The sequence below is a fragment of the Amblyomma maculatum genome, chromosome 7 (genome assembly GCF_055883805.1).
Source record: "Amblyomma maculatum isolate TAMU_Amacu chromosome 7, ASM5588380v1, whole genome shotgun sequence".
NCBI lineage: Eukaryota > Metazoa > Arthropoda > Arachnida > Ixodida > Ixodidae > Amblyomma > Amblyomma maculatum.
Window position 1 is genome coordinate 67,708,097 of NC_139350.1, and position 21,159 is coordinate 67,729,255.

The window sequence follows — 21,159 nt, forward strand, 5'->3', positions numbered from 1 at the left end:
ACAGACTACATTGTTCATGTAGACCAAAGACGGTTTTTTATTAGAATTTGTTTACTGTTAGCATCAAATAGTATATTAGAGGCACACAACACACTCTAATTAATTTTCCTGCGCTTATGAACTGCAGCAATCTAAGAGGCACGCAGGTTAGGAATATTACATTGCCTAGAATAAACGAGTATGTCTTGATTGCAAGTCAAACTAACTCCAAAATAGTGTCAAGCGATGTACGTTTAAGAGAGTTCAATGCCCAATAAGTTAAGATGGTCTTAGTTACATATTCGCAGGCAACAGGAAAATGAAATAATGTTGTAAAAGCTAAATTATTTCTACTTTCCTGCATTACATTCATGCGCGGGAGAGGATTCTTTGACATCAGTTTATGTTTATTAGGCACTCCTCATCACGCTAAACAAAGCAAGCCTGTTCAAAGAAGTCAGATATTGATAGGTATTTTTCGCCCAAAATGAGGAACGTTCACCAGTTGTTGACAGCGAAGATACGAGGCATATAATTTATTTCGGATTCGTATGTTTGGCCTAAGCAGTGGAGTTTAGCATGTGAGCAAAATAAATACACTTCGACCTAAGTAAGCGCATTTTTCTCACATAAGAGGCATCGGCTGCAGCAACTCCAGGGGTAGCCGCCGAAGCAAAAAGGGGGCCTCCGAATCCTGCTGCTTGGAATCCGCGGTGATGGGCGCCACCGAAAACATTCCCGGATTCGATGAGTGCGACGACGGAGAATAGAATGACAGTCTGGAGGATAAATAGTTGTTCAATTGGTGAAATCATTTCCTGTTATGATAAGGGAAGGGAGGTCGACTTGAAAGAGAAATTTAATCCCACTAATAAAGGACGGCTGAACCTGGCTCAACCTTTGCTAGTTGAAGAAAAGAATTAAGCTTGATTTTCGCATGAAGCTGTTTCGTTCATTTTGTAACGGCAACGAATGTTTTTTTATTACTGTTTTTCCGTAACATGCTCATAAATGTAGTAGTATTGAACGGAAACCTCATTTGTAAATTCTATTGCAAAGTTATGCTCGCCTAGTGGCGCGCGAAATCCGCTTTCTTAATTTCAGTTCAGTTCAGTTCAATTGTTTATTTTCAATAAAATATAGGAAGAAGGCCAAAGAAAAAGCTGCACGGAAGCAGCTTGAGGGGCCCTTGACCCCCTTACAAGGCACAACGCAGGACCGATGCACGCACGATCCCCGAAAGCGTTGACAATTTTTATTTAGATGACAGCTATTCTAAGAATAGACAAACCGTAAAATATGCACACTCATACATCCCAACACATGAAATATTCGACTAAAAAAAAAAGATTGTTAGACACCAGTGCTTTTAAAACATTCCGGAACATTTCTCCACACAAGAATGAATATAATAAAGTGAAAAAAACATGAACGTTAATTTCTTACTCAACAAGGTTAGTGAAAAGATCCGAGTGTAGGAAGGACTTGAATTCTGTAGAGGTTAAGTTAAGAATACTTATGCCTTGGTTTTCGAGACAGTTTAAGAGTGTAAGCAAGCTATGGCGAAGCATTTGGAGCCCATAGTTCTAGTTCGAGGTATTTACCAGAATTTTGTGTGTCGTGTGGAACGCGAAGGCACTGTTTGGCGTAGATTTGAAATGTTAGCTAATGTTGTGCTATTTTTTCTACTACCCCAATAAAACTGTCGGAGCAAGTTATATCTGTACGTATGTTGAATTCTTCTGATTTTATGTTTCCGAAAACTTCTGTGGTGTGTTGTGTGTATGAGGCATTTTCAATAATACGTATAGCCTTCCTCTGTAATAATAATATCTTATTGAGGTGTGACTGAGTTGCTGTGCCCCACACTAAACAGCGGTAACATATGTGGGAAGCGAACAATGCTTTATAGAGTAACACTTTCTCTGGTGATGGAAAGTTATAGTGATTCCTATTGATGAGTCTTATCACATTTTCTTATCACATGAATTTGTATCACAAAGAAAGCCCTACCTCCATATTTCAGACGTTCTCTGCTTTAACACGGTAACTGCATACTGATTAAATGCCTTTGAAGATATTGGCAAAGTAGAATGGAGAGAAAGTGTTTTTCACGCATCATTTTGTGTCTATTAAGCTCGTGCACGTGTTTTCCGTTCAATATTATAAACTTGGGCATGATTTATGAGATTGCCAGTAACCGTGCGTACAGGTGCTTATACTGTGGAGAAAAAGAGACGAAAAACCTTGATATTCATTTTTCAACAAAGAATGCATTCTAATTTGGAAGCCATGGATTCTCTACGCTGTCTGGCAGTGCGAAGTGAAGGAGAATGTGACATGCAAAGATCCCTTTTTTTGCGGGGTGGAAGTTTCTGAAAGCAGACCAACTTTCCTTAAGTTGGCCATTTGTTTCTTCCACGTTTGCTGTGTCGATTACTAAGGGGAATTGAGAATCTGCGCTGAGGGACGAACACCAAACTAATGTTAAAAAGGCAAAACACGTAGGCTCTAAGAGGCGGTACAGAGCGTTCCTCTCACCTTGAGAAGCATTCTCGTTTCCGATGTATCCACAGAGTCCTGCGTTCAGCTCAAAGATCGCCAGATCTCGGGGATCTCTGAGCGACGCTCCAGGCTTTTATATGCTTCGCTTGACACCACGCAACCACCGAAATGCGCGTGACTGCAGTGTGAGGGAAAGCTCCTTCCTCTCTCACATTTCTCTCTGCATGGTCACGTTTCGCCTTGCATTGTCAACGTCAGTTGCGTTGACTTGAAGAGCCGCCACCTTTTTCTTTTGGCCCATTTGATCCTTTCGCTTCCGCCAAATGTTGACCTCGACCGAAGCGAAATCACTCACTCACGCAAACAAATGGGCTGTACTGCGATTACGCCATCTAAGCGGCATGTAATGCGTGTAAATACATATCAGTCAAGACCTCTATAGCTCTTCGGAAACATTCATGTGTAGTGGAGAAACAGGCGGAAAAGCTTTTGTGCTATATTAGTGTTCTCTATTACTACAAAGATATGCAAATTTTCACATTTTTAGGGCACTTGTACAGCACGCACAAATTGAAAAAAACTGCAACTTTCCCCTCAAACAATCTGTGAAGTTTAGCAAACATAAGCGGCGGACAATCGTCATCAGTTGGCATAGGCAAAACATCCAACGCTTTAGTCCCCACAACCGTGAATTCGGGATTCAACGTTGAGCATTTCAGTTGTAAAAAATGGCCTCTAGGGTAATGCATTTTGGCCTCAGCTTTGAAAGTACACAGTGCTCAATGTTTGATGCAGGTTCGAAGGGTCACCCTGTCATTAACGTTTGGTCCGTAAACACCAGCCAGAAATACTATTAATGGCGTGAAGCTAATTTAACTTAAAAAGTCCGTGCCCATTTTTAGACAGTAAGAACCCTGTCAATGGACGCGAATTAAGACGAAATTAAGGGATTCTTTCAGTCCTTTTTGGGAAGAAAGCGCCTCATGAAGTGCACGCTGCACACGTTTGAACAGAAACTAAGTGCCAGATATACTTCGAACGGGCTAGCGTTTTTACTGGGAGAAGCGGAATTCGTGGTTTTCATTCAGTTCCAGCCCGGGCTTCTATAATCGGCAGAGCCATTTTCGCCCAATCATGCTTCGCCGCTTGATACTGCACGGCTTGAGGGCGCACTATAAGGAATGACTGGGGTCATCTGCCGCAGAAATGATGAGCCGAACTGGTTGATAGTTCTTGAGAAAAGCACTGCAAGCGATGTATGCTATGCGATAAATACCCAACTTCTTTCTACGTAACACTGTCTATTTATAACCATGAAACGTATAAAGAATAATAAATCCGTGTGCAGTGTAACATCGCGAAGAAGTAATGAAAGTTGAAAATGGCTATTTACCACTTTTTCTTAGCATGCGCAAGCAACAAATCACGAATTTAAAAGCTTGCAAATTGAGCCCGTAAGATATTTCAATCGTTTTCACGTTCTTTTCTGTTCTTTTTTTTATACAGTTTGAGTACGAAGTGGCGACATTATACGGTCGCTTTCATTTCGGCTTGACAAGCCGTAGCTTAGGAGTTTGAGTGAAATAAAACAAGAAAGGGGCCATATACCGAGACTATTGTACGCGTCACGCTCTCTCACGTTGACTTGTGGATGTGCCACCTTTTATCAACAACCTAGCTGAAACCGAAACTAAAACTGTACAGAGACGCAAAACTAATTCACAAATTATTTATCGAATTCTTGCGAACTCCATTTGGTGATCCATATTTACAAGTCATACGGAATGATCTAAAGATAAGCTAGACTAGCCTAAATTTTGCTTTCTTATCGTCGCAATCACGCTTTTGTGACCGCGCATCTCGACAAACTTTTACGACTATTTGAAGTAAGTGGAAGCAAAAATTAGGGCTTGTTATTTCTTAGCACCAGCGCTAATTATAGCTAGGCCTAATTCCCGGCTCACATACAGTTATCCACTAGTCATGTTTGTATATTGCCACAGCAAAGATCAACATTATGCATCTACTGTTTTGGCAAGAACCCTAATCACTTTGAATATTATTTACGGGTGAATTTCTTCCTTTGTTTACACCACTCTGTTGAATATCTGCAGCTGTTCCATCGTAGCGCTAGCCAAGCTGTTCTCCTTGCAATATAGTTTGTTTTGCTCGTCGCTGTCCACCGACTGGTTCCTAAAGCAGTGCAGCGGCATTTCTGTGTCGTTCTACGTGGGTGGAATCAAGGGCGACGGCAGTGCAGCTTGAATGTTCCGGATTTCTCCTTCTTTTCCAACTGCCCCCTAAAGCTTCCTCTGCACCTGAAGAGCATTCGCAAATTGTAGATAGCTATCGCCGCAACCACTCTAAGAATAAAGCAGATAAAAGCTGAACGACTGTCAACCACCCTCTGCGAGCCTCCGTTTATGTCTTAACAAGCAGTATTAGTCGGTTTGCCCTCGCAATTCGGGTTAGTAAGTTGAACACCTTGTTTGCTAGGAAAATCAGTAACTACGGCTTGGTGCAGCTGCCCAGCCCACAGTACTGCGTTTGTGCAACTGCTGAATGATCTAGCCTTATTTGTAACTTTTTTTATTTAATTAGTAGAGTTTAGCATACCAAAGAAAATCGGGGTATGAGAGGCGCCAATGTGGAAAAGTCCCGAAATTTCAACCACCTGAGTCTTTACCGTTCACTGACATCGCCAAGTACACGGGCGCCACTCCGTTTCGCCTCCGTCGGAAAGCAGCCGCCGCCGGTCGGGTTCAAAACCGGGTACATAGACACAGTAGTCGGCCGTACTAACCACTGCGCCACTGTGACAATATTGCTTCCAGGTTACATCCAAAGCAACCCAGGACCCGACCCTGCACTCAGCGAGTTACAAAAACTGTCTCCAGTTTTTAAAACAAGTGTGAAAATCTGTCACAGCAGTTTAAAATAAATTCTGGATATCCAGGTGTGATATCTGCTGCTTTGAAATCGGATGTCGATACAAAATAAACTAGTATCACCCAGACAACTCGCTGTTTACGTGATCTAGACGAATGCATGGGTGATTCCAAAACGGTTCAAGACGCAAGAGCATCGCATTCTATGGCCCAAGCACCTAACTTCTGAAGCTTTTGCTGAATCGGAGCAAGCCATTATACGTTTTTGTGTCGGCCAGATTTGTTAAAACTAAGGATTTGTCCCTCTGCTACGACTTTCAACTAACTCGTAACAGATTGACAGTGGACATTAAGAAAGCACGAACGAGTACTATATGATGAAGTTTTGAGCTTATAACTGTTTACGAAAACTAGGGATTTAATAAAAAAACTCAATGGGCGCCATCTTAAAGCGTTACCCACATCGTTCGTTATTGATGGTATATAACATGGAGACTTTAACCTTGCTAACTATTTTAACAAGCCCTTTCTAAAATGTTTTCCTAGGTATAGTGATAGCGTTTGCAAAGATCACATACAATACTTACGTGCGACCTATTTCAACTCAAGTATTCTAGCACCACGCACGGAAAATTAAGTAGTACACATAATCCCTGCCTTCGCTAAAGCGACATCTCAAAGAATAGACAATTCCAGGAATACCTGATTTCAGAATGGCTGTAGAAATGATCATCTGATTTTTTTTTCCAGGTCTCATGCGTTTACCAGCGCTGTGCCGGTGTATGTTATATTGTCACTGATGCTACTTGTGAAATTATTTAGTCTTCTTTTAATGTGTTGTGTTACCTTGCTGACATGTTGCCCTATATCTTATTTTCATTTGTAGTTGTATGTAGTTATATCCCCTCTACAATAGTCTCATGGGTACTTGCAATAAACAAACAAATAAGAGTCCCACCCATAAAGGCTATTGTTGGCATAATTGCTAAGCCATTCGTTCATATACGCAATAGTATACTAATCACGGAATAGCTTCCTGGTGATGTGAAGATATAGCCAGCGTAATCGCAATTCACAAAATCCAGCGACTTGTAAGGACTAAATGATTTCTGCTCAATATCTGTGCTCACAGTGTTCTCTAAGTTGACAGATCGTGTGATCTACGCTAGCCTCACCCAATACCTTGAGAAAAGCAAAATAATTTTTCCGCAGCAATACAACTCTCAAAGAAATCGCACATCCGTATAAGCACTACTTGAGATAAAAGAAAAAGTCAATATAGAAAACAAAATTGCTGACGGAACCCCGCCGGGGTGGCGCAGTGGTTACGGCGCTCGACTACTGTTCCCAAGGACGCGGGATCGAATCCCGGCATCGGCGGCTACTTTTCGATGGAGGCGAAAAGCAAGGCGCGCGTGTGCTGTGCGATGTCAGTGCACGTCAAAGAACCCCAGGTGGTCGAAATTTCCAGAGTCCTCCACTACGGCGTCTCTCATAGCCTGAGTTGCTTTGGGACGTTAAACCCCACAAACCAAACCAAACCAAAATTGCTGACGATTGCGTTGCTTCCTAATGCAAAATATGGGCGCGACTCATAAGCTGTTTCACCTCTTCAACAGATTGAGGCAAAAAGTTTGAGCACGAATGTATGTACAATTACAGAAAACTTTTTTTTTATTTTTCGCTTATATTCCCTCAAGAAACACACCACTAACAGCTGTTGATTATCATGAAGAAAGATTTGTGGTCTGTGAAATGAAGAGAGCAATTCAGTTGTCGGGAAGTCGCGGGAGGCAGCGCATGGGCCCATAGGAACGTTGCGCTGTGAATAGTTTGCAGCGATTGACAGATGCCGCAGACACGCCGCTAGCGAGTCATTCAACGTGGCTCAGCGTTTCAGCTTGAAATGCACGCTCCGTGATTCGCTGATGCCGAGTTGGTGCTTCGACAACCGGAGAACACCGTCTCCGCCACGCAGGAAAAGGGGGGAGGGTGGGTACACGCAATGGGATGAACGGTGGCATCAGGAGCGCGCGCAGCAATCGTAGTACACGCGCGGTCGCCGCCATGGAGGAAGAGGAAGGAAGGAAGGTTCACACAACGGCGAACGGTGGCGGCAGGAAAGCACGCGGCAACCGGAGAACACGAAGCAGGAGGGTACAGGCAGCGGCGAAAGGTGGCGGCAGGACCGCAGGAGCGCGTGCTGCCCCGGCTGCGAAGCTGGATACGAGCGACAACGGTGAAGGCGACGACGAAGCGAAACGCAGAAACGGGCACCAAAGAGCTGAGCTCAAAACATAATTTAATGTTGGCATATTCTTAGATATATGCAAATCGTTTGATTTTGTTAGCCACAATATATTATTAAAAAAGCAGGACTACTACTAATCTACAGTTTGCTCAAAACGTGCTAGGACTGCGGGTGCCAAAAAATAACAAAAATGTCTACAAGGTTTGCGCTCACTACAAACCTCTAAACAACTACAAAAAACAATAGAACTGCGTTGTTTTCACGTGCGAAAAAACATGCTTTAGTTAGACTTGTGCAAACCTGATTTATAAAAATAAAACAATTACACATAGCTTTCTTTGCGCGATGCATAATTTTTACGGTGTTAGGTTCGCTTTACTTTCAGCGGTGTTTATGCTGAATAAAAAAATTACATTTCCACTGGACAAAGAAAAGCGACAACAGAAAATGTGCCACTGTTTTCCCAAAATGGGTCGTTTTCATTGAGCATACTGTCTGTTGCAAATTGCTCTACAGCTTATTCTGTTCAATTTCATTTCAACAGAGTTGGCGTCATTTCTTTGGCGTTTACTTTTTGTCAGGACCACAAAACGCGCGGCAACAATTTACCAAAAATGGCAATAAATAATTACTTTTGCAAAGCACGGGCCTTTAAATTCAAACAATGAAAATGAAAACGAGGAAACATACCTCGATGTGCACGTTTTCTGCATCATCCCTAAAATCGATATCCAGCGAAGCATTTACCAAATCTTCGTGCACATGCTGACAGCCGACTTGAATAACTCTCTTCCGGTCTTTCCAAATACCTAGAAATGGGCACCGAACACAGCGCCTGCCTTTCCTCCGACATTCTTCGGCGTCACTTTTCCAGCCAAAATTAGTATCAATGCCAGACTGTGAACACCTTGAAGCAGAACGAACGAAAATAATCCAGACATGTCGATGATCATGCTGGCCCCTGTATGCGCGGCAAACGAGCGGCGGCGCTGCTGTCATAAACCATGGGATTGTAGAGTCGATCTCTGCTTAATGGTGGAAGAGCAACGTTCACGTGGTGCTTAATGTGTGGACTTTCCGAGCGTACTCAATAACTTTAAAATATGGACCAGAACACGCAGACATTACGAAAATATGAGAATCGACCACCGTCATCCGATCAGCAGAGCGACGACACTCCCGTCCACAGTGCGTAGTTTCGTAAAGCGGAAAGCATGCATAAAGCGATGGGAGAGGATGCCCGAGCATTAGCCATCGCCCCATTGTTATTTTTATGGCCTCGCGTGAAACCGTTTCATATTTCGGCGCGTACTCCCGCCATACCTCAAACCCCTCAAGCCATACCTCGGCCACCAGCGCCGGCGTGTTTGGATGCCTGGATGAAATGTTGACGCTGACGCTGCAAGCCGTCAAGCCCTCGCGCATTCCTCCCGGTGCCATTGTTTGTTTTTCTTGCTTACAAGGTGTTGATTCTTGGACCAGAAGCAAAGAAAATATGATAAAAATTGATTACAGGACTAGATGCGAGGAGGGAAGGTATTGATTTCATGTCGCTGCGTACTTCTGTAGCACATCGGGAAAGTACACTGCTAAGATGAAGCAGACAACACCAGTAGCCGCAAGCACCTTGTACCATGCAACGTGAATAAAGTTATTTTATTTTCTTCAAAACTGTCTTGCTTCTGAAGTGACGCCATCCGCACTTTAGCGTTTGTCCGTGGCTGACTGCAAGTCGTCACGAAGCGTCACAGTTCACTACACTGGAGGCTTTTCGTGGAAGAGCTTTTCAGGGTTGCTCTGATTTTGTTCATCATCGCATTACGCTGTCAGGAGTTCGCATGGGGCATAAACACCCAAATACTGTATTGTTTTTGTTTCTTTAGCCTCAAATGTGCACAAACATATACTTAAAAAAACGTCCTCAAGTAATCAAAAATAATGTATCTCGTTAATTCCGGAATAAGTTTTAATGTATGACTGGCAAGGCAGCTTTACAGTATAGCCAAAGCGAGTATTTCTGAAAATCTTAGTGGCGTTACGCTAGCAAGATACTACGGTAAAGTTTCCGAGGGATTCTACCATTTAATTCGTCAAAGCTACTAACGAAAACTCACTTGTTAGCAATGGGAGTACTTACTATCTCAGAAAGTTGCGAGTTAGTTCAAGGGTAGTATAGCAAAACCTATTCGAATTTAGTAACTGCTGGACTTAGTATCTTCTTACTAACCTTTTTTTTCTAAGAGTGCAGCACCATACATCGTCTCCAGTAGATGAAATACTTAAATCTGTCAATTTTCGCCTGGATATTTTATTAGGGAAAGCTTATCTCTTTAGTCCGTCTACTTATTCCGCTTCTTTTTTGCCTGCGTTGAAGCCTGTGCTGCTTCGATACGCATCAAGTATTTCGTGCACAACGGACGTCTTCGCCGTCTTCCTTCGTGCCCAGTTCCGACAAGAAAACCGAGGCGTAATGGCAACGAGACGGCCTTACCTCGCTACGAAACTGCAGCTTGAACGCACAGACGATCCTCCATGCTAGTCAGCATTTGTATTTTCAACGGAAAAAAAGTCACAGGGTGTTTACAATTCTGTGAAGATTGATTAGCAATATTTACTGCGCCGTGTTGTGCTCTCTACGTACGGATCTAAAACATTTAAGTGGAGAGCATCATGGATTTGTGCGCACATATAGATAACCATTTTTCTATTTATATGTTAGTTTGCTACCGCTTGATAACCGCAACAAAAGTGGGTGGTCTAATGCAAGCTCGTCCCCTCTCCCCACCCTATACTTTTTTTTTCATCTCGCACGTCATATGCAAGGTTTAAACGCTTCCGTATGAAGTGCGCATCTCTGCTTGGAATAATTGCCTGCTGTAGGCATGTGGGAGTAGTAATTTAGTTTTATAATTAAACCTACTTTTAATGTATGCGACGTCTTGAAAGTCTTCTCTATGTCAGAGAACATAAAGGAGAACTGCCATGGCGGCTGCTTTTCGATGGAGGTGAAAATATGGGCGTCCGTGTGCTGTGCAATGTCAGTGAACATTAAAGAAGCCCAGATGGTCGAAATTTCCGGAGTCCTCCACTATACAGCGTCTTTCATAGCCTGGGCCGCTTTGCGACGTTAAACACCATAAACCGTAAACCAAGCAAATAACTCTAGCTTGTGCAGTAGCATATCTGTAGATATTCGATATTTGCGACATGCAAGTCAGGCGTACAAAACCTATCACATCTGAAGAGCAACGTGGCCACTAGTAGCGCGTAGTACGAACGCGTAAAAATGCTGCTGCGAGAAAGGCAAAGAACGCGTGCTCGAACGCAACAGATAAAGCGCCACTAGTGATTGGCACGTTGCCCAATCATCAAGAGATGCAGCGTTTATAAGAAGCAAGTGTTTGGTCCTAATTATACTGACCATATCGCGCTTTCTTAAGCAGATACAAATTCTCCACAAGGTATCATTTATGTAGATTTTTGCTTACCTTCGTGAGCTTCACTGCATTCGAAATCAGGCCCAGGTCTTAGTAACGCTGATAGCTTATCGTGGCGAATAACTGTAAGCTACTAGTAAGCGAGACAGCGGACTTTGGATAAGATTGTATTAACTAATCCGAAATGGTAGGGGTTGCTGCAGCATTCTCTAGGCCGAAGGTGGTTGCTATTCTTTTATTTTTTATATTTCCTTCGATTTATTGGCAGTAGTAATAGCGACCCCATATATGATGCTGATTTCCTCCTGGTGTAACCAAACCAAGCGACAATGAGAGGACAAAATGTAGCCGGTAATGCATTCCGGCAATAAAGCTGTGATACGAGCGTAGAGTGTGGCCGAGGAAGCTAAGAGCTGTTAAGATTCGCCACCGTCATGTGCGAGAGCCGACGCAGGCCACAGCGCAAGACAGCCAAACCCAGTCCATCAGAAGCAACGAGCTTTTCAGTCATTTCAGCGCCGTGCAATCGGCCGCCCAGCGCTGCGTGCGTGTGCAAAGGGTGGTCAAGCCTGGCGCTCGAGAGAGAAAGAGAGTGTCGCCCTCGCCCGTCAGCAGGAGGTGGAGGTGTTTCTGTCACTCCGCCGCGTGAGTCGTTAGAACTCGCTTTGACATGGATTCTTCACCCTTTTCATCTAAACTGACGAGCGTACAAAAAGCAGCAGCTGTTTCTGCTGCGAGAGAGACTTCCAGAGACTTCGATAGACGACGCCAGAGACCTGCTTTGAGAGCGTGTAAATTTTCTCTCCGGGCCTGCTTCTCTGCCCGTTTCTACATGATGCTGAATTAAACGTTCTTCTTGTTAGACAACGCCTCGTCTCTACCGGGACCACGGATGCCTTCCGCCGAGGCACGGAGCCACAGGCAAATGCTACAGATGAGGCCTCGAGCCACATCCAACAACTGGTGGCAGCGGTGGGGTGATGAAGCCGTAACTGTGGTCGGTGAGATGAGCCAGGACGGAACGTGGTGTAACAACTGGTAGTCAGCACTGAGATGTCCAAAGCGTGGCGGCAAGCGGGGAACATTGCAACGAGCCCTGTGGCTTGACTGGTTGCCTTAAGCAGAATGACTGCGCTGGATTCTTAGCTACGAGGTTTGGAGAGGGCGGGATCTTCTATTACTGAGTTTTGCTAGGCTTTTGTTAGTGTTGAAAACAGAGCTGGAATTGTGTTGTCGTTGCTGCTGGGTTAATTAGGAGCAAGGCAATAGTGGGCAGTAGAGAAGGCAGCACTTAGAACAGCCATGTATTTGAAGTCGTTGAGCAAACCGAAATTGCTGGAGCTTGCAAAGGAGTTGGGTCTTTATTGGTCAGATAGACTCAGAAAACTAGAACTGCTAAAGGCTACTTTTGCGTTGGAAGCTGAAGATGACGAGCTTTCGGAGTGCCTTTTGATTATTGAGGAATGTGAACGTAGGAAACTTCAAGAGAATTAGAAGAACGTGAACGCAGGGAACCTCAAGAAACAAAGGAACGTGAACGTGAACCTATGGAACTTCAAGAGAAAGAAGAACGTAAACGTAGGGAACGTCAAGGGAAGGAGGAACGTGAACTTGAACGTAAGGAACGACGGGAGAGAGAGGAGCGTCAACTCAGTTTGGAAATGAAACGTCTCGAATTAGGGACGGAACGCGAATGTAGTGCAAGTCGAGCTCACGGTGCAGGAGAGCGGGAATTGTTCAAAATGAGCGACCTGAGCTTGGAGAGGACATTGGTTTGTTCCTGGTTAACTTCGAACTAACGTGCGAGAAGCAAGAATTTTCTCGCGAAACGTTACCACAGAGTTTGCTCCGGTGAGGCGGCAGACATAATCGCTCGCTTGAAAAAACTGAAAGCAGAGGATTACGACAAAGTGAAATCGAGTCTGCTTAAAAAGTGAAGGCTGTCAGCAGAAGCGTTCCAGGGGTAGTTTCGGGAGTGTGAGAAAAGCAAAAGTGAGTCGTATACACAGTTTGCCTATAAGCTTATGTCAAACTTGTATGAGTGGCTCAAAGAAGAAAAAGCGTATGGTGACCACGATAAGGTTCTGCAGTGCTTCGGGCTGGAACAGTTTTACAGTCGGTTACCCGAGAATGTGTGGTACTGGGTCTTGGATAGGCCAGACGTTAGTACGGTGGATAAAGTCGCCGAGCTAGCTGAAGAGTGTGTGACGCGTCGGGCTCATGGAGCTAAGGACCGTGAAAAGGGGAATTCTGCTCAAAGTTTGAGAGGCCGAAGTTTACGCCCTTTAAAGCCAACGAGAATAAGCGTGGGGCGGTTGCGAGTAAAAGCAGTCCGGCTGAACATTAGAGACGGTGGTAGCGGAAGCCGAACACAAAAATAGATTCGAAGCAAAGCAATCGCGCCCCTAATATACGTGCCAGAAGCCGGGACATTTTCCGGATCAGTGTCCAGGAACAAAAACGAAGGTCGTGTTTTTGTCGCTATGCACCACTGATGAGAGCATGAAGCTTCTCAAACAATGCACTCGAGACCTCTTCGTGAACGGGAAGGAGTGCAGAGTGCTTCGTGATTCTGCGGCTACCATGGATGTGGTTCACCTCTCTTGCAAGCACCAGCGATGTTCACGGGTGAGTGCGCGTTGATCAAAGAAGCCGCGGAAGCTCAGCCTGCCTTTGCCCATAGCCAAAGTGCTTATATGGGGGCCTTTCGGTGCACTTAAGGCAGAAGCTGCGTTGTCATCTGTACTTCCTTGTCAGTACCCGTACCTCTTTTGAAACAAGTCCGATCCCCTCCTGCGTGTAAAGGACTTGTGTTTGGAGAAGGTAGCGTACTAGCCTTCACCAGATCTAGAGCTCGGGAGCTTGCTGCAAAGGCTGTAGTTCAGGACATGTTATCAAGCAATGAGAAAGGATCGGAGACACAGCATGCTGAGATTGAGACCATGTACACAAGTGAGCCTGAAAATTCAAAGGTACCAGAGAGTGAACTACAGCTTGGGGAAGCGGCCGAGCAACGCACCCACAGCAGAGAACAGAAGAGTATCGGGTTACCTTGGTGGAGCCACTGTCAGCTGAGACGGTTAGCGTCGGCTATAACGACGAACCATCCGCAGTGACGCCGTCAACCGAGGTGAACTGCACGCCGCCCTACTTAGCTGTAAGTAATCCGGTTTCATCAAATGAAAGTGAGGAGCTGGCAGTAACTGAACCGCCTCTCGAGTCAAACGCAGAAGCTTGTGTAGAGCGTGGCGGAGATGGAACCGACCTAGGAAAGGAAAAAATTGCGGTTTACAAAATCAGCTGTATGGTAGAGCAGGCCACGCAGAAAAACGAAGTGCCGATCAGGGAAACTGCGCAGCCCACGAGTTGTGATCCCCCAGGGCAGAACCACGATGAGTGCGCGTCCGCTGTAGGGAGCCACACATGCGAAGGCGACCAATCTCTCTATGTGGCGACAGCGAGCGACCAGAGCGGAGTCAGCATCATTCGGGCCCTGTCACCACGCCAGGTTGTATTCGCGCAAGCAACAACCGCAGCGCGAACGCGGACGTGGCATGCATGGCCCTCACGCAGTCTGAAGTGCTCCAGCTGTCGAAAGAACTTGATCGCGCGTCGGTTAACGCTGAGCGAAGCGGCACACCGGCGGACCAGGGTAACCTGAGTGGCGAGCCGCCAGAAGAAATGCCTAGCTTGGGGGCTGGCATGAGCTGTTGTTCTCCGGACTTGACTGTTAGTGAGTCGCGCGCTACTGGCCGCGATTTGGGACGCGAGGCCGCACTTTCACAGAAAGAATGCTGTCATCGTAACGTGAGGCAGCTGACACTATCGCGAAAGAACAAACAACTATCCAAACAGCAGAAATGTGCCCGTGCTGAGAAAAAGCGCGACTGGCGCGCAAAACGCGAGGAGAGGGACAGATCGTTCAGCAAAACTATTGTGCGTGTCTTGTGTGGGCCGTTCAGAAACAATCGCACTACCTTACCGGCTCAAGGTTTATCATTGAGACGGATCACTGCCCTCTCCATTGACTTCAGACATCCTCTTCCAAAAATGACCGCCTCTTGAGCTGGAGCCTCGCTTTGCAGCAATATTCCTTTCAGGTGCGTTACAAAAGGGGGAGTCTCAACGGTGACACTGATGGCCCCTAAAGTGAGAATAAAAGCCTCAAAGTTGTCACTTGGTGATTTTCTTCCTGACGCAGGATTTTGAACATATTCTATTATATTATCTTTGTTTGAAAGTAACGTGCTTTTGCAGTGCAATTTTCAAATTTGTGGACGCGTTCAAAGTGTTGCTGAGATGCCCTTTAGAGAGGTGGGTGTATAAGAGGGTGTCTGGCATCAGTTCAGTTCAGGCGTTCAGTCGTGTCCGACTCTTCGTGACCCTATGGACCATGTCACGCCACGCTTTCCGGTCTCTCACTATCTTCTTAACATCACATAGCTTCATCTGCAATGCCTCGAGAATGCCATCTAACCATCGCGTTCGCTGCCTACCCCTTCTCCGGCGACCCTCAACCTTTCCCAACATCAAATCTTTCTCCAGCGACTCCTCTCTTCTCATCAGATGACCAAAGTAGCTGAGCTTTAACTTTAGAATTTGACCCTCCAATGAGCAGTCAGGGTTTATGGTCGACAATATCGAGTGATTTGATCTTCTGGCAGTCCAAGGAACTCTTAAGAGTCTTCGCCAGCACCACAATTCAAACGCGTCAATTCTTCGGCGGTCAGCCTTTTTCACAGTCCAACTCTCGCATCCATACATCACAACTGGAAAGACCATAGCACGGGTTATACGGATCTTGGTTGGCAGACTAATGTCTCTGCTCTTTACTGGCATAACTTAGTGGAATTTGTGCCAGTCTTGCTGGCTGGCCGGTTGAGTTTTCAGTGTAGTTGCGACGCTTGTAGGTACAACAAAAAATGCTCCAGAAGGCATATTGCAGAGTGCTTTGGTAACCAGAACGTGTGAAGGAAGCCTTCTAGCTGGCTGGGCTCAACAGAAGCAGAGTGGGATGACCCCGGGTTGCAGAAAGGTACATGTACTATGGTAGCGAGGGCTCCATAGACGCCCATACGTACAAAACATGGCGGCTCATGGGCTCTAGTAACCAATGAAAATTGGGGGGCCATAATGTCAATTGACGTCACGCGTACGTTCAGTTTGGCGTGAAATATAAACAAGTTTTTTTTTGTTTTTGTACCGCCGCTTTGCATTGATGAGCCTGCATCTTTTTAAGGTTGTTGCCTTTCAGCGCGCACCAACCTTTGCCATCTAAAAGAACTCGAGTTTCTGTTGTTTACGCCCTTGTTTATAAGCAGTTGCTCCGGCACAATGAAAGTGGTTGGCAAAGGTGGCGGCATAGAAAGGCAGCAACACTTCCAAATAGAGACCACACATGCAAATTCATAATACAAATACTGCTGCAAGTCATGCAAGTACTTTGGTCATTTACGTTGTCCCTCAGCACTGTAAGGTGCGCTCCAGAAACATTGGTGCAACGGGGCAGTCGTGCCCAGTTCGCAACAGAGTGTACCAAGTGAACAAATATAGTTTTCCTATTCATGGTTTATTGCATCAACCAATAAAATACAGCAACAAATCACAACAATAAAAATGCATGTGGCAGACAGCACAAACATTATCGCTGTGTAAGCGGGCTAATCATCTCAATGATCACAGCCGAGGCATGAAAAAGGCTTGAAGTGCCTGGCACAAAACATCACCAAATAAGAAACATGCATGTACAGAAAACAAAGCTATGCAGCTGCAATTGAAGTATAAATGTCATTAATTAGTAGGCGCATCAAAACATACGTGGAGCATAGAGCACTGGAATCAATCTTCACATTTAAATTCTTCGGCAGAAAGTATACAGCAGTTTTCAAGGCAATTTCAAGGTTGCACCCGTCCAGACAGCTTTAGGATCAACAAACGTGCTTAACACGGGAGCATTAGAGCATACATTGAGTCTGTGTGCAACCTCCAGATTTGCTCACTGATGAAAGTCAGCCGGGAAGCGGTAAGACACCGACGGTTGAGTCCACGCTGTCGCAAAGTGCCACAGAGGCAGAGTATTGCTTCCTCACTTTGTGCGGGCTCATCTTGCGATAAAACGCTAAGCGCAATACAATGCTGCAAAAAAGACTTCGCACTGCCCGCACCACGAAGGGGTCGAAACCAAAAAAAACACAGCTGCAGGGAGATATTAAATCTCGCCAAACGGCGACAGAGCAGCGACAAGCAAGGGCGTCGAAATCTTCGCAAAAGGGATATTTTCAGACTTGTGAACTAACTTTATACACTTTCCCGGGCGCACCAAGGCCCGCACCACAGCAGACCGGCAGCAGAGAGAAACCGTTTCGTGCTTCGTCAGCTTCGTTATCTCCGTTGCCTTGGTTACCTCTGGCAGTCTCCTGACCGATGCAACATCAAGAGGGTGGGGCGAAAAGAGTGTTGCAAGATTTTAAAAAAAAATTAAGAATCTATTTATAAAATACCTTACCTCATTCACAAGCGAAGTTATCAGAATGTCTACTCTTTTTATGTTGATTGATACTTTTTAATTTGTAGTAGTATAATTTCTTAATCTGAGTGGTTGGCCCCTTGACCTGTGGCTATGCTGCGGTACCGCTGAACTGCTTTTGGGCCCAGCCTTCGCCACCATTCTACGTCCTCCATGGTTGCAGCATCATCGCAACAATCCCTCTGGAGAGCGAATGCAGTCCCTTGCCCTTCGGAATCTCCCTCCCCATGACGATTCGTCACCGTCATGTGCGACAGGCGACGCGGCCGCAGCGTAAGGCAGCAGACGCCAGTGCACGTGCATCAGGAGCAACGAGCATTTCGGCCATTTCAGCGCCGTGCATTCGGCCGCCCAACGCTTCGTCTCGCGAACATGCTCCGACGTGTTAGAGCTGCACCTGGGACCGAATTACAGACGGCTCACACTCACAATCACATTCACACTCACAATCTTCCTATTGGCCAGCGGCAAAACGGCGGGAGTGGCCTTTCTACACGTCAGTGACGTCTGCTTTTTACGTCATGAACACACTTGAAGTGGTGACGTCGACTACGGGCCAATTGTGAGCGGGGGTTGTGAGCGACACGAGCCGCTCACAATTCGTTTGTGAGCGCTCACAAAGTTAAAATGGACGCCATCCTTTATGCAGCCGCCGGCGTGGTTGTGAGGCGGTCGAGGCGGTCGCGACGGCGTCGACGCGAACTACGACGAAGGAGGGTGTACGAAGACCCCTTTGACTTGGCCGACGAAGTGTTTCAACGAATGTTCCGCCTCGAGAAGGAGAGAGTGTGGCTGTGAGTGTGAGAGTGGCGCTGATGAACTGAGAAAATTACATGAAAAAAAAAATTACGAAGATGTGCAAGGTGGCTGCAGCTGATTTCGAAGAAGCAGGGTGACTGCACCCAAGAGCTGCACAAGCAGTTCATGGAAGAGGGAAGAGTCACCCCTGGCTTCACGAATAGCTGCCGCTACCTCCCGCATGGCAGCCTCAATTCCGCGCAGGGCTTCGCATGTTTCAGTCCTTGATTCAGTCGCAGCTTGATGTTCCTGCATAGAAAAGGATGCTGAAATGAAATCCAGACCTGCCAAGTCTTGCACAAGAATTTTTTTGCTTTTATTCTTAAGGACAGGTGCTGTGTCATCATCGTTAGCCTGGATGTACCCATCACATTACAAAGGCTCCTTACATATAGCTCCAAATAACACTGACCCTGGTTACGGTCTTGTAACTTCATAGCTATGTTGTCCCTTTTCATTGCTTGCCATGCTGTCCTTAATTTAAGTACATCCTTCTCTCCCTTAGGTTTACGCCGATATCATCCTTGAGCTATACTAGCAACCAGCCATTCATGACATCACAGTGCAAGCCAAATGCGGTCCGTTGCAATGTATAATTGTATGCAGTTCCCTTCCGTGATACAGATTTGTGGTCAATACCTATTTCAAAAACATTTATTTTTTATCATTTCCACAACCTCGCAACTCATCCTTAATTTCAGTTCCTTGGTGATGCTATTAGCCATTCCTTACTCTTCTGCATAATACAAACTACGAACATTTTGCTTTCCCTCCCTATGTCAATATTCACCCATTGCAATGAATCCCCTGATATGCTTAGCAAGGCATTGTCATCTCAGAGTAACATACTACGGAACTCTTCTCTATTTACTCATAATCCTACCAGTTCAAAGCCTCAGAACAGGACAAGCAGTAATTGGTACTTCACAAGTCAAGCCTGCTTGCAAACATACTTTCTTATGCGGATGTGTACAACTGCATTTATGGAGGGCAATGCTCACTTTGGGACAGTGAGGTGTACGGGGATCACTTCTCACAAGAGACTGTTGTACAGAGGTGTTGTATGCAAGACAACCAATAGAAGTACATGCACATTTATTATGTAATGCCCTACTATATGAAATATTGGTGTGCACTGTCTGTACGTGCCTGCCTGTTCTCCGTGATGACCGTCTGAAGTGCGGCCAGCACCTGCTGCTGAAAATAAGCCTCCTGCTGGGTCCTGGCCTCGGTGAGGGAAGTTGATCGCTCAGCTTCCCTCAGCAGGTGGTCCAGTATTTCAGCATCGTTAGCAGGGCTCGGGTTCGGAGGGGCCGCAACGGTAGGCTGCTCCTCAGCTAGCATAGAGGAAAGTGCACGTATCATACAATGCAATCAGCAAATTGTTTGTTGCAATATCTTCGATAATTAGTGATGTGCGTAGGGACAGTAGCAACACATCGACACAATTACTGACGATACAATAGTACAATTCTTCTAGAACGTTCAATGTGGCAATTCATTGAACAAGAAGTGAGTACGAGGTCACACTTCTTACACACGCTACATGCTTTACGGTCATCTTTTATTCTCTTAAGGTAAGCTAGCAAAACCACAATCACGCTCTAATATGAGTTCTTTTCTTTCAATAGTAAGCGGCAATGGTAAACACTCACCTCCACAAGTTGTCTTCGTCCATTTCTGTGTCAAGCGCTCCATGAAATTTTATCACTGTAGGCCCTGAGCTTTGGCTACATTCTATTAGATATTTAGCATGATTATGGCACTCGCGCAGTACTTCAGACGACACTAAAAAACTACAGCACCTTGCTGGGGAATCAGCTGTATTCTGCAGGCCGCCATGTGCACGCCATGACGCCGCCGGCGCACCCATGCGGCAACCAAAGTTATTTAATAATAAGTATTATTGCAAAACTAAGAACGCTTCTACTTGAGCTCAATGTTAATCAATATTAAAAATAGTATCTTGCCAAAATCATTTTTTGTTCGTTTAATTTATTGCCTATTAATTGCGCCGTGTTAGAAAAAGGAGACGGTCCCTGCTCAGTTTTGTGCCACACTGCGGCATCAACGTTTGCCAAGGATTTAGGACTACTGGGGCGGAGCCACGCTAAAAGTCGCTGGTAATTGGACGATTTCGTGCTTCGTCACGATTGACGTCTCAAGGCTGCATCACGGCTTCGTAATTTTCACGTCACGCTCACAAACTTGTGAGCGGAGTCCGTAATTCGGCCCCTGGGGCCGAATTACGGACGGCTCACACTCACAATCACAATCACACTCGCAATCTACCTATTGGCCAGCGGCAACACGGCGGGAGTGGCCGTTCTTTACATCATCGATGTCTGCTGCTTACGTCATGAACACACTTGAAGTGATTACGTTGACTACGGGCCAATTGTGAGCGGTGGTTGTGAGCGACGCGAGCCGCTCACAACTCGTTTGTGAGCGCTCACAAAGGTGCAATGGCGGAGATCTATGCGGCGGCCGGCGTTCTCGTGAGGCGGTAGCGGCGGCGCCCCGACGCGATAATCGGCGAAGGACGGTATACGAAGACGGTTTCTGTTTGACGTGCCCGGCGAGATGTTTTGACGCATGTTGCTACTGGACAAGGATATAGTACAGTAACTGTGCGACGCGATGAACTGAGATATGTGTGTGCGGCTGAGTGCGCTGTCTGTGCGGTGGCAGATAATGTGTGCACTGGGCTTTTTCCGAACTGCTAGTGGCTTCCAAGCCGCTACTGGCAAGAGGCGAACATCGGCCTCGCGCAGC

The 21,159-nt window shown here is 45.8% G+C and overlaps 1 protein-coding gene across 1 annotated transcript in view; it reads right to left on the minus strand.

The window, feature by feature from the left end:
- Nucleotides 1-19,728, minus strand: part of LOC146183591 (uncharacterized) — a 20,395-nt gene extending 667 nt beyond the window's left edge. The window contains exons 1-2 of the mRNA XM_084608379.1: nucleotides 19,534-19,728; nucleotides 609-797 (exon numbers count right to left, since the gene is read on the minus strand). Of these exons, the coding sequence (XP_084464505.1) occupies nucleotides 609-797; nucleotides 19,534-19,728 (384 nt within the window). The remainder of the gene's footprint in view (nucleotides 1-608; nucleotides 798-19,533) is intronic.
- Nucleotides 19,729-21,159: the final 1,431 nt, after the last annotated feature.